Source organism: Serinus canaria, chromosome 27 (genome assembly GCF_022539315.1).
Source record: "Serinus canaria isolate serCan28SL12 chromosome 27, serCan2020, whole genome shotgun sequence".
In the NCBI taxonomy this organism is placed as follows: Eukaryota; Metazoa; Chordata; class Aves; order Passeriformes; family Fringillidae; genus Serinus; species Serinus canaria.
In genome coordinates, this window is record NC_066340.1 from 3,006,898 (window position 1) to 3,019,915 (window position 13,018).

Sequence of the window (13,018 nt, forward strand, 5' to 3'; positions counted from 1 at the left end):
TCTATACACACTGACAAATACTAACTTACAGAAAAACTCATTCAAATAATATTAACTTACAGAAAAACTAATTGGACCCCAGAGCACTTCACCATAGGGGAATGGGTGAGTACAGATCTATACAGAACACATAAACATGACCTAAAATGTTGAATTAACACCTTCTAGGCAGGTGCTCTTTACAGTGAAATGTTCATTACAACATCTCCCTACTACCACTGAATGACAAAAAGCAGTACTGCAATAAAAAAAAAAACAAAACCAAAAAAAACCACAAAACCCCAAACCAAAGAGGAAACCACACAGGCACACTGACACTGCACACCCACTGCTGACACCTGGGGATAAAAAGCAGCACTAAAATAAAAGGATTAGGGTTAAGTTAGAGCAAGAGTGGTAAAGTGTAGGGGAACATCAGGCACCTTGCTGAAATATTCCTTGTGTGTTTGACAGATGTGGAGTCAGTCTGAGAGCCAGCAGGGTCTGCAGGGGAGCTGTGGACAGTTCAAATATGACAATAGGGGGGTGGCTCAATGCTCTTCTGTCTGCCCACTGCTCAGCAATCCTTGCTCCTGGCTGTGAGCTCCTCCTCAGGCTGTGTCTGGCCACTCTTCAGCCCTGAGGCTTTCTGGAATGGTGTCTCCTTGTATTTGCTGGGAGTGCCCCAACAAAGGCAGGAATGATGAATCAGGGAATGATTGGATCTGACTCCAAGGCTTTGGAATGCTGAATGCTCTTTTTATTAAAACCATATTATATTACATTGTACTGTACTGTATCTGTACTACAAAGAATCCTGAAGAAAACTCGTGACTGTCTCCTGACAGGACACAGCTTTGACCTGCTGGGCTAATTAACATAAACAATTACTGTATTTACAGGGAATGCCCTAGTGAAGGCAGGAATTATGGATCTGACTCCATGTTCTTAGAAGGCTAATTTATTACTTTATAATGCTATTTTATATTAAAAAATACTATACTGTACTGAAGGATACAGAAAGGATACTTACAGAATGCTAAAAAGATAATAATGAAAACTCCTGACTCTGTCCAGAGTCCTGACACAGCTTGGCCCTGACTGGCCAAAGAGCCAAAACAACTCAGAGCAGAATGCAATGGAACAATCACCTGTGGGTAAACAATCTCCAAACACATTCCAAAGCAGCAAAACACAGGAGAAGCAAATGGAATAAGAATTGTTTTCTTTTTTCTCTGAGGCTTCTCAGCTTCCCAGGAGAAAAATCCTGGGCAAAGGGATTTTTTCAGAGAATGTGAATGCCACATCTCCTGAGTCATGAGAGAGCCCAGTTTCAAGTCCCACACCCAGGGATCCCCCTGATGGGCACCATAAAACACTGTTCCCAGCTGCTGCCCCCAAGAGCTGCAGCCCCTGTGACCTGGGCTCCCTTCTCCCATCACAGCTTTGTTTTGCTGGTGCCTGGCTTGGGACTCCTTGCCTTGCACAGGAGACTGGACTGGACTGCAAACACGTGCTAGCAGTGCCTATAGGCAACTTTATTTCCACAACTAAATCAATTTCAGCATTTGTGTGCATGCAGAGGAGGAAGATGGGCAGGACAGAGGACACCTTTGACCCTGAGGCTGCCTTTGGATCAGCAGGCACTGCCCCAGTGTGAAGTGGTCATGGTCCACTGCAGCCTGCACGGGATCTTGTTCATGCTGCTACTCCTGTCTTGTTCCCCATCAGACTCTGCAGCATCTCGTGCACCTGAGTTAAGAACCGCTGCAGTATCTGGTACGGATGTGGAGAAGGCATGGCAGGTGGTAGTGGCATTAGCTCCTCAGAGGCATTTGAGGTCCAGGCTGGCTCTGGCATGGCTCTTCCAGCTGGGTACTGATGAGTACTGGCTGTACCATTGCAGCTTGCCCCTATTGGTGTTGGCTCTGGCTCCTCAGAGGGGGGTGAGCTGGAGGTTGGCTCTGGTGCTGGAGTCTCTGTTGCAGCTGGCTGTGGACATGGATTGAGAGTGGAGCAGCCTGATTCTGTTGGTGCTGGAGTCTCTGTTGCAGCTAGCTGTGGACATGGATTGAGAGTGGAGCAGCCTGATTCTGTTGGTGCTGGAGTCTCTGTTGTAGATGGTTGTGGACATGGATTGAGAGTGGAGCAGCCTGATTCTGTTGGTGCTGGAGTCTCTGTTGCAGCTGGCTGTGGACATGGATTGAGAGTGGAGCAGCCTGATTCTGTTGGTGCTGGAGTCTCTGTTGCAGCTGGCTGTGGACATGGATTGAGAGTGGAGCAGCCTGATTCTGTTGGTGCTGGAGTCTCTGTTGTAGATGGTTGTGGACATGGATTGAGAGTGGAGCAGCCTGATTCTGTTGGTGCTGGAGTCTCTGTTGTAGATGGTTGTGGACATGGAGAGAGAGTAGAGCAGCCTGATTCTGTTGGTGCTGGAGTCTCTGTTGCAGCTGGCTGTGGACATGGAGAGAGAGTAGAGCAGCCTGATTCTGTTGGTGCTGGAGTCTCTGTTGCAGCTGGCTGTGGACATGGAGTGAGAGTAGAGCAGCCTGATTCTGTTGGTGTTGGCTCTGGCAGCTCGAGAGGGGTTGAGATGCAGTCTGGCTCTGGTGCTGAAGTGGCTGTTACAGGTGGGCACATGCCCATCTGGATCAGGATCCAGTTGTAGAAGTACTGAGTGGAGGTGTAGACTCCCGGCCGTTTGGTTTTGGCACAGCCCTTTCCCCAGCTGGTCACTCCAACCAGCCAGAAGTAGCTGGCACGGTTATCTTTGCACACCAGAGGCCCTCCACTGTCACCCTGCAACAGAGGAAACAGGATTAGGGTGCTGTTGGGTGGCTGCTCTTGTAAGAGCCTGAATGAGAGATGCAGGACTCCAGGTGGCTCTCCAAAATGCAGTTTATTCCATCCAAGGTGTTGCAGCAGTCCAGGGTGGTGGGTGACAGAGCTGTGCCCACAGCTGTCAGCTCCAGCTGCAGGCAGGCCTGCAGACCCTGAGTTTAGGTTACAATGCATTATAGACTTTACTTTGCTGAGCATCTTCATACAGCAGAACCAATCTATCCCTTAACTATTATCTATAGCCTATCATAACTACTGTAATTACCACATTCATGTCACTGTTCTCCAATCACTCACAGTCAGTACATTACAGTTTAAGGTAGAAGTTGCTATTCAATTTTCTTGCAGTGGAAAATTCTGAGACCTTTTTTCTACTTGCAACATCAGCAGGCTTGTTTGCCTGTGCTCTCTTTCTGCTTGGTAAAAACATTTTCTTGTTTGGGGTGGGTTTATCCTTTGCTCTGAGCCATAAAACCCCTTCTAACTCACACACCCTTTGCCTCCTTGGTTATCCAGTCAGACTGGCTCAGCAATTCTTTTCTTCTCTATCAAAACTTGCTTCCATCTCTATTCCTTCTTCAGACTCTACATTCCAAAATCTTTCTGCTAAGCACACACATCTGTGAGACTTTCTTGTTAAACTTTCCTCCTTCCCAACATGCTCTCAGCACTAGAGGCTTGCTTTTCTCTTGCAGCCCCTGCCCAGCTGTGTTCATGGCTCAGGTACTGGAGTCTCCAGAACTCCAGGAGTCTCCAGAACCTCAGCTGGGATCAGGGTGGGTGTCTGTTAAGGCCCCCTCTTGTATCTGCACAGTGATCCTGGATGGGCAGAGCATGGATGATCCAGAATCTGCACCTCTGGGCTGCTGAGAACACTGGATGGGCTTTCTGGGCAGAGGGGCAGGCCTGGGGAACACAGGCAAGGAAACTCCAGCAGTGGAGGAAAAGTGATTTACCAGGCAAAGCCCATGGTGACAGGGTACCTCTACTGCTGGGGCTGGCTCCCAGTGTTAGTGTTCAGGAACACAGAATGATTCTATGCAGGTGCTTTGACTGAGAGCTCTGGGTGTCAGGGGCACAGACCCAAATCTGACTCCACCGTGGGTTTGGGAAGGACATGTTTTATATTCTATCCTTACATAACTTAGATATTAATTATTAAACTGCCATTGTTCTATTGTATCCATTGATTCCATCCAAGCATGGCTTTCCTGTGATCCCCCTCAAACCCTTGAACAAAGATTCTCATGATTAAACAATAATTATATCTAATCACATCTAACAATTATATCACTTATCATATACTGGTTACACAGGTACAGTTTCACATGATCCAGCAAACACAAGGCCTAACATTTCCCAGGCCCTACCTTTAACATTTTCCCAGGGCCTACTAAGCCTAGCTTTCTTCCTATCTCCTTGAATTTTCTATGATTTTAAAATCTTTTACTATCACTGTGAAAAATGCCAATTGCTTGTTTTTAGAATTTTAAAAGTTTAATAGTAATAAAAGTGCTATAAAAATAGTAATAAAAATTTGAACAATTGAGATTAGGACAATATGAGACAAGAGAAACAAAGAGTTACAGACAGTCCAGGTATCTTTTCTGGACAAAATAAACCCAAAAAAGGCCCCACGTTCACAGAGGATTAACCCTTAAAAGCAACAGCCTGTTGCACATTCATACACCTCATCCATGATGCATCAATTCCATTCAAACACAGGATTCTGGCTGGGCAGTGTCAGCTTCTTCCTCTGAATCCTGAGGCATCTTCAGGGCTGAGCAAGGCAGGAAGAAGTTCGTTTCTCCTGATAATGGAGCAATAAATTCCCTTTCTCTGAAAGATTGAGGTGTCCTGTGGCTGCTATCTGGTGTGAGTACCTCACTCCTTTCTTTAAAAATGTATCTTACATAGCATAGTTTCTATTTTAACATTTTCCTATAACCAAAAACTCTATTTAACACCCTACTTGAGAAAATTACCACAGCATCCCTTTCTAACACAACACATCTAACATTCCTTTGAATATTTGCCAAAAGCCAACCATAAAATAGGCATTTTTCACACTCAGAAATGTGCAGTCCTACCTGGCAGGTGTCCATGGCACCCCGTGGGTAGCCAGCACACAGGTTGTGGGTGTGGATGGCCCCCGCGTACCAGCGGCTGCTGTTGACCAGCCGGACGTCCAGGAGACGGACCTTGGCTTCCTGCAGGACATCACTCGGAGCCTGGGCTGGGAGCACAGCAAGGAGTGAGCACCCAGCACCTCCCTGCCTCTTCCACTGCCCTCTCATTCCCCAGGGCTTGGGCTGGGAGCACAGCAAGGAGTGAGCACCCAGCACCTCCCTGCCTCTTCCACTGCCCTCTCATTGCCCAGGGCTTGGGCTGGGAGCACAGCAAGGAGTGAGCACCCAGCACCTCCCTGCCTCTTCCACTGCCCTCTCATTGCTCAGGGCTTGGGCTGGGAGCACAGCAAGGAGTGAGCACCCAGCACCTCCCTGCCTCTTCCACTGCCCTCTCATTGCCCAGGGCCTGGGCTGGGAGCACAGCAAGGAGTGAGCACCCAGCACCTCCCTGCCTCTTCCACTGCTCTCTCATTGCCCAGGGCTTGGGCTGGGAGCACAGCAAGGAGTGAGCACCCAGCACCTCCCTGCCTCTTCCACTGCCCTGTCTGGGGGTGAAGTCATTCCCCAGGGCTGGGCTTGGCCTCTGGAGCAGCTGTTGAAGGGCTGTACCCTGTAGGAATGTGCCCTCTGCTGAAGGAGTGACAAAACTCTCCTTTGTCTGCTTGAAATGGAAATAAGCCCACAAGTTTCTCTCCTCAATTAGGTGAAAAGGTATCTCATAGGACCTGGGGGACTTCACCTCAAACTTTAGGATAGCCATTTGGACAGAAGCAAAAAAGTCCTGCCTGAGCAATTTACTAGAAAAAGAAGAGAACAAAGGAACCAATGGCTTTTGTGAGGTATTTTACCAGGGGCAGGAGGGCCTCTTGCACCTGGTTTGGTTTTTCTCTGTAAAGAGTTTTGTTATCTTGCCTTTTATTAAACCTTTTTGTTTCCAACACTACCACAAAAGCCATCCTGCTGATTTTATGCCTTCCAAGAGCATATGAGACCTGGTGTAGGAAAGGCATTTTGTGCTGTTCTTGTGAGCCAGTAAAAGCCTCCTGAAGGTAAGGAAAGCCCTGTATCTCTCCCGAGGAAGACACCAAGGCTGTCACCATGGAGATGTGATGAAGGAGAGTTAAAAGATATGGACTCTAGCTGGCTCACAGAGTGACGTGGCTCCTTGGTCACCTACTGAGAACTTTGTTTCTTTGTTATGACCAATGGGCAGTGAATGTGCCTGTTAGGGAAATGTAAATGTCTTGAAAAACTATAAAAGCAGCATGTTGGCATGATAAATCCCTCTTGTGCACCTTTCTGATGGAGCCTTGGTGTCACGCTCTATAGCGACAGCCTGGCTGGAGGAGAATCACATTTCACTGCCCTTCCTGCCCTTGGGGAGCAGACCAGGCACACCTCTCCAGAGGCATAAGCCTGATTTTGGTATCTTTCTGTCAGGAAGCCCAGCCAGTTCCTTCCAGGGTGTGCCCAGCTCACCCTCAGGTCCTTTTCTGGGAGCTCACCTTTAGCACTGGCACCACCCCAGCCAGCGATGGAGCAGCTTTTCAGCCTTTGGGGAGCAGACCAGGCACACCTCTCCAGAGGCATAAGCCTGACTTTGGTCTCTGCTGTGTGGAAGCCCAGCCCAAATCCCTCCAGGTGGTGCCCAGCCCACCCTCAGGTCCCTCTTTGGGAGCTCACCTTTAGCACCACCCCAGCCAGCGATGTAGCAGCTTTTCAGCTCCGACACGGTGAGCGAGGCGTTGGGCACGCAGGCGAGCTGCACGTAGTCACTGCACTCCACGGGCTGGTCCAGCTCCAGGAGGGCAATGTCATTCTGCTGGGAGTCAGCTGTGTACTCCTGGTGGGCCAGCAGCCTCTTGACGTGGCGCACCTGAGCCTCGGGGCCCAGGTGGCTCAGCTGGGTGGCCCCGATCAGCACGCGCCACTTGGTGACGTTCCTGCAGGGCAGAGACAGGGCTGAGAGGGGGCAGAGCTGGGTGCTCTTGGGGCCTTGGGATTTTAGCTTTTGTGCTTTTCATCTCTTTGGAATCCTGCATGTAACAGATGATATGTATAAATTCATGCTGAGGCTGCAGTAATCTCACCTGATGAAAATCCTGGCATAACAAAGGAGGGTTTGATGTTAGGAAAATTAACCCACAAACACCAGAGCTTTGTGTCCAAAAAGGAGGCAGAGGAGTCCTTTGGCTTTATTTGAATAAAGGGAGAGGCCATGGGGCATTCCCCTGGGGTCTCGACAATTCTTGGAGGACACAGCCTCCTTTTTATCCCAATTTCCCTTCTCTCTTCCCCATGGCTGAGGTACTTGAGAGGTTCAGACTCCCTGATATGCCTGATACTGAAGATTTCCCACAGATTCCCCTCTAATGTATAACCCTCCCTTTTAATTTTTAATTCTTATTGAATTTGGGGTTTTTCTTCCCCATTAGCTAAGGTACTTGAGAGGTACAGACTTCTTGATACCAGAGATTTCCCTCTGATGGAAAGACTCTGGAAAGAGTCAGGAGTTTTCATTATTATCTTTTAGCCTTCTGTCTGTACTCTTTCTGTATTCTTTAGTATAGTATAGTATAGCATTCTTTAATATCATACAGTATCATACAGTACATGATATAGCTATAGTCTTTAATACAATATAGTATCAGAAAATAATAAATTAGCCTTCTGAGAACATGGAGTCAGATTCATCATTCTTTCCTTCATCAGGGCACCCTGCAAATACAATATTTTAGGCTTTATATTTTTCATCTATTTGTAATCCTGCAGTTTTTTAATGTATAACTAAACTCCATGTACAGTGTGAGCTGCTGCTTTCCCATTCTGGTCAGACAAAATTCCTCTCGAGGCCTGGCAATCAAGGACACCCCACTGCCTCAGGCCTGAGAGATGGGAACAAAAGGGACTTGGGGCAGCAAACTGGGGGTAAATGACTTCATAACCTGAAGCTGTAAGATTAACCCCCAATATGCAAATGGACCAAACTTATAAAAGTGTGAAACCTGTGACCCCATGGTCCATTTTTCAGTGTGACATATGGGGGGGGTAGGCCCTTTGTCTGTCCAAAATGTACTTGAAGGCCCTTAATAAATATAAATAATAATATAAATATAATATAAATATAAATAAGATAAAGAATAAATATAATCCCTTTTTATCCCTTGTCTGGGCTGTTTTTAGGTAGTCCCTAAAGGCATCACTGTGGCAGCTCAGCATTTTCCTGCCTTCTGAGCAGGGAAGGAGTGTGGCTGCCCTAGGCAGGAATGCCACTCTGGAGGCTCCTGGGCAGCAGTGGCACTAGCCCAGCCTTCTGATGGGCTCTGCAGTGCCAAGGCACTGGGCACACTGCAAGGAAAAGGAGGGGAGCAGCGTGTGGTGCTGCAGGCTGGGCAGCTCTTGGTGTGGTGAGGATACCCTCGTGCCTTCCTTGCTCCTTGCTGCCTTGTGATTTCAGGGTTTGCCTCAGATTCCCTGCCAGGTGTGTCAGTCACCTCTCATTTCCTCTCCCAGCACTGTCTGTCAATCCTGGCATTGCAGAAGGGCATTGAGTGATTGGCAGATTCAAAGGATGCTCTCTACCCCTGGGGGCATTGGGCCATCCAGGTGTCCTTTGTCCCTTGAGACCTCCCCTCCTGTACCTGGTTGGTGGCTCCCTATCCCTTCCCTCCCCTCTCCCCATGGTTAAAAGGAAGAGCAACCACACAGTCAGGAAGTTGTATTGGAGCTGTTGCTGGATTCAGAGGCCTGTGGACCAGAATAAAGCTCTGGATCCAAACCCTCCCTCAGAACAGACTCCTTTCCTTCACCATCACCTTAAAGCTTCTCTGCCAGAGGTAAACCCGAGGAGCAGACCCTGTTATGGGGGGATGCTCCATCCCACAGCCACCAGAGCTCCTGCATGCCTGGACTTGTCTCCACGTGCCCAGCTGCAGCATCCAGCCAGCCAAAAGTGTCTCTGGGGTGAAAATACCACAGTAGCCACTATTTGGTTCAGCAGCAAGGGCCAGACAAGCTCAGGCACGTCCTGTCTGGCTGTATTGGTAATATTCCAATAGCTCCTCCTTACCTGGCCTGGAGGAAGCAGTGGGCTGCTGTGAGGACCCACTGTGGGCTGATGAGGGACCCTCCACACGTGTGGCCCGTGCCAATTTTCCTGGGGTCCTGGATGCTGACAATCCAGGGCCAGGCCCCTGGCAGGGCGCCTGTGCCAGCCATGATTCTGTAGTCAGCAGTTATGGAGGTGTAGTCAGAAGCCATGGGCCGCTGCCCACAGGTCCCTCTGGAAGCACAAAGTCATGAGAGTGATCATGTTCTGGAATGTTCTGCCCGGGGGGGTGGTGGAGTCACCATCCCTGGGTGTGTTTAACAAAGCCTGGATGTGGCTCTGGGTGCCAGGGTTCAGTTGAGGTGTTGGGGCTGGGTTGGACTCGATGGTCTTGGAGGTCTCTTCCAACCCAGTGATTCTGTGATTTCCCCCAGCTCTGCTGGGGAAACACATCTGGGGAAACACTCTGCTGGCTGCCATCCCTGGAGGTGTTGAACAAAGCTGGATTGGCACTGGGTGCCAGGGCTGAGTGGAGAAGATGTTGGGGTTGGGCTCGATGATCTCGGAGGTCTCTTCCAGCCTGGTCATTCTGTTCTGTTCTTTGTGCTCACACCATTCCCACAAGGTCATCTCCTCTGGAGTGCTCCCCAGGACAAGAGGACACAGCCTCCAGCTGGGCCAGGGGAGTTTAGGCTGGGCATCAGGAAAAAATCCTTCACAGGAAGAGGGACTGGGCACTGGAATGTGCTGCCAGGGAGGGGGGCACAGCCCTGGAGGTGTTTAAACAAGGCTGGACTGGCACTGGGTGCCAGGGTTGGGTTGAGCTGTTGGGGCTGGGTTGGACTCAATGATCTTGAAGGTCTCTTCCAATGCAGTGATTCTGTGAATTCTGTGAATTCTGTGATTACTGCCCTGCCCAGGAGCTGCTGCTGCTCCTGCTGGCTCCTTCTGCCCCCTCCCACACGGGGTTTGTGCTGTGACAATGGGGGAGAAGCCCCCTCCCAGAGCCTGGGGCCCTACCTGCAGTTGTCCCAGGTGCCATGTGCAGGTGTGTACACAGCCAGCAGGATGAGGAGGTGCAGCAGGCTCATCACTGCCCGCTGAAAGAAACAAAAGCTTGTCTCTTCCAGGGCAGCCTCTGAGCCGAGTGCCTGCAGCAGCTGCATTGCCCCTGGCACCTGCAGCCCTGGGGCTGATGTCACAGAGTGGGTGGTTCCAGGTTCTGGGCACGGTGGCCTCAGAGGGCAGGGAAAGGCCACAGCCTCAGGGAACCACAGAATGGTTTGGGCTGGGAGGGACCTTGAAGGTCATGCAAGGAAAAAGGGGTCCCGTGCCTGCAAAATGACACCACGGGGAGAAAAATCTGGCGCGAAGGGAAAGTCACTCCAAAGGCTCCCCAAAGGGAGCAGAGGGACACCTGGGTTCTCCCGAGGGAGCAGAGGGACACTTGTGTTCCACAATGGAGCAGAGAGACACCCAGGTACCCCCAAGAGAACAGAGGGACACCCAGTTCTCCTGAGGGAGCAGAGGGACACCCAGGTTCCTCAAAGGGAGAAGAAGGACACCCAGGTTCTCCCAAAGGAGCAGAGGGACACCCAGGTTCCTCAAAGGGAGCAGAGGGAGACTTGTGTTCCACAATGGAGCAGAGAGACACCCAGGTACCCCCAAGAGAACAGAGGGACACCCAGGTTCCCCAAAAGGAGCAGAGAGACACCCAGGTTCCCCTAAGAGAGCAGAGGGACACCCAGGTTCCCCAAAAGGAGCAGAGAGACACCCAGGTACCCCCAAGAGAACAGAGGGACACCCAGGTTCCCCAAAAGGAGCAGAGAGACACCCAGGTACCCCCAAGAGAACAGAGGGACACCCAGGTTCCCCAAAAGGAGCAGAGAGACACCCAGGTTCCCCTAAGAGAGCAGAGGGACACCCAGGTTCATCAAAAGGAGCAGAGAGACACCCAGATTCACCAGGGGGAACAGAAGGACACCCAGGTTCCCCCAAGGGAGCAGAGGGACACCCAGGTTCTCCCTTTTTTAAGGAGCAATCAGGATCCAAATTCTGTTTTAAGGCTGTCAGGAGCCCTTTCCCTTTGATTTTTATCTAATCTGCAGTGGTTTGGATGAGGCATGAAAATGAAGTGCAGAAAGCAGACCTTCCTGCCCTGCAGCTGCAGCTTCCCCCAGCTCAGAGGGAGCAGAATAAACCTTGGCTGGAGCAGTTTTGTTACAGAGCCCATCACCTGGACCCTCTGAGCCTGGGGAAACAACCACAATACAGGAGAGTTTTCTGTTATGGTCTTTGTCAATCCCTTCTTTATCTTCTGCTTTCTGCAAAATGTCCTTGAGACCTTCAATTTCTGCAGTCCTTGTGTCCAGTTTCAGCAATGAATCTCTCTCTCTCCTCAGACTTTTTTTGTTGAGGCATCCAAGGTTAGTTCAGCAAAACTTTAGGGTGTCAGTAATTTTTCTAGTAATTTTTCCAAACTTCGTTCCCAAAGTTAAAAGTTAATTAAAATGAATTAAAATTCGTTTTAATTTTTTAAAGAAAAAGCTGTCATGCCCCTCCTATGAGCAGGGGACAGGCAGTGGTCCCAAGTGCCATGATTAATGTGAGAATTAATATGGAGCAGAAAGACACCCAGGTCTTTCAAATTACAAATTTCTTCTTTCTAAGGCATAGCAGCATATGACAAACTTTGCTAAAGGCTGCCTAAAAGTGGTTCAAAACTAACACACTGCTTATGCTTAATATACTGGCTATGATTAATTAAAACAATCATTTAAAATTTAATTAAATTAATTAAAATTAATTTTAAATTTTTAAAGTAAAAGCTGTCATGCCCCCCTATGAGCAGGGGGTCAGAAGTCCTCCAGATCATCCAGGCAGTGATCACAAGTGCCACTATTAATGAGAGAACTACACATTTCTTCTTTCTTAGGCATAGCAGCAAATGACAAACTTGGGAGAACAGAGGACATCTAAACTGCAATAACATAACATCACTAAAGCTTTTTTAATATTCACACAACAGTTATCTTTTAATTGTGAGACTGTGAAAAACACCAATCACTTGTTTTTAGAATTTTTAAAAGTTTAATGATTATAAAATGGTTATAAAAATAGAAATATAATTAGAGTAATAATAATTTGGACAATTTGGATTAGGACAATATGAACAATAAGAATAAAGTTATGGACAGGCTGGGTACCTCTTTCTGGGCAGAATAAGCCCAAAAAGGCCCCACGTTAACAGAGGATTAACCCTTAAAAGCAACAGCCTGTTGCATATTCATACACCTCATCCATGATGCATCAGTTCCATTCAAACACAGGATTCTGGCTGGGCAGTGTCAGCTTCTTCCTCTGAATCCTGAGGTGTCCTCAGGGCTGAGCAAGGTGGGAAGAACTCGATAAAAGAGCAATAAATTCCCTTTCTTTGAAGGATTCAGGTGTCCTGTGGCTGCTATCTCACTGTGAGTCCTTTCTTTAAAAAAGTATCTTACATAGCATAGTTTCTATTTTAACATTTTGTTATAACCTAAAACTCTATTTACCACACTACTTAAGAGAATTAATACAGCATCACTTTCTAACACAACACTTCTAATATTCATTTGAATATTTGCCAAAAGCCAATCATAAAATAGGCATTTTTCACAAGATCCAGTCTTGGATCCTGATCTGAGGCTGCTGTGGGGCTTGCAGGGAAAATGGGCAATTATTGCCTAGGTGGAAGTGAGAAGGAAAACCTAACTGCTAAATTAACAGAAATGCAATGGAGGTTGTGGTGGTGCTGTGGTGGTTCTGGCCCCTCCTGCCTGTGCCTCAGCCTCTCCCCAGCAGGAGGGTGTTTGGTGGGCCCTGATCTCCAAAAACCCATCCTTGCTTTCACAGCCTTGTGACAGAACTTGGTGAAACTTGGTGGCCCAGGCTGGGCAGGGGCCAAAGCAGCCAGTTCAAGTGGGGGTGATGCCTTTTGGGCTACCTAAACACAGAGGCCAGACAAAATTAAGGGAATAAAAAG

The 13,018-nt window shown here is 48.6% G+C and overlaps 1 protein-coding gene across 1 annotated transcript; it reads right to left on the bottom strand.

The window, feature by feature from the left end:
- Positions 1-216: 216 nt before the first annotated feature.
- LOC103821704 (acrosin-like) lies at positions 217-10,088 on the bottom strand. The gene is made up of 5 exons (XM_050985679.1): positions 10,018-10,088; positions 9,019-9,231; positions 6,633-6,892; positions 4,911-5,056; positions 217-2,778 (listed from the first exon to the last, which is right to left on the bottom strand). Exons 1-5 carry the CDS (start codon positions 10,086-10,088, stop codon positions 1,678-1,680), a joined length of 1,791 nt encoding a protein of 596 aa, XP_050841636.1. The 3' UTR covers positions 217-1,677.
- Between the last annotated feature and the right edge of the window lie 2,930 nt (positions 10,089-13,018).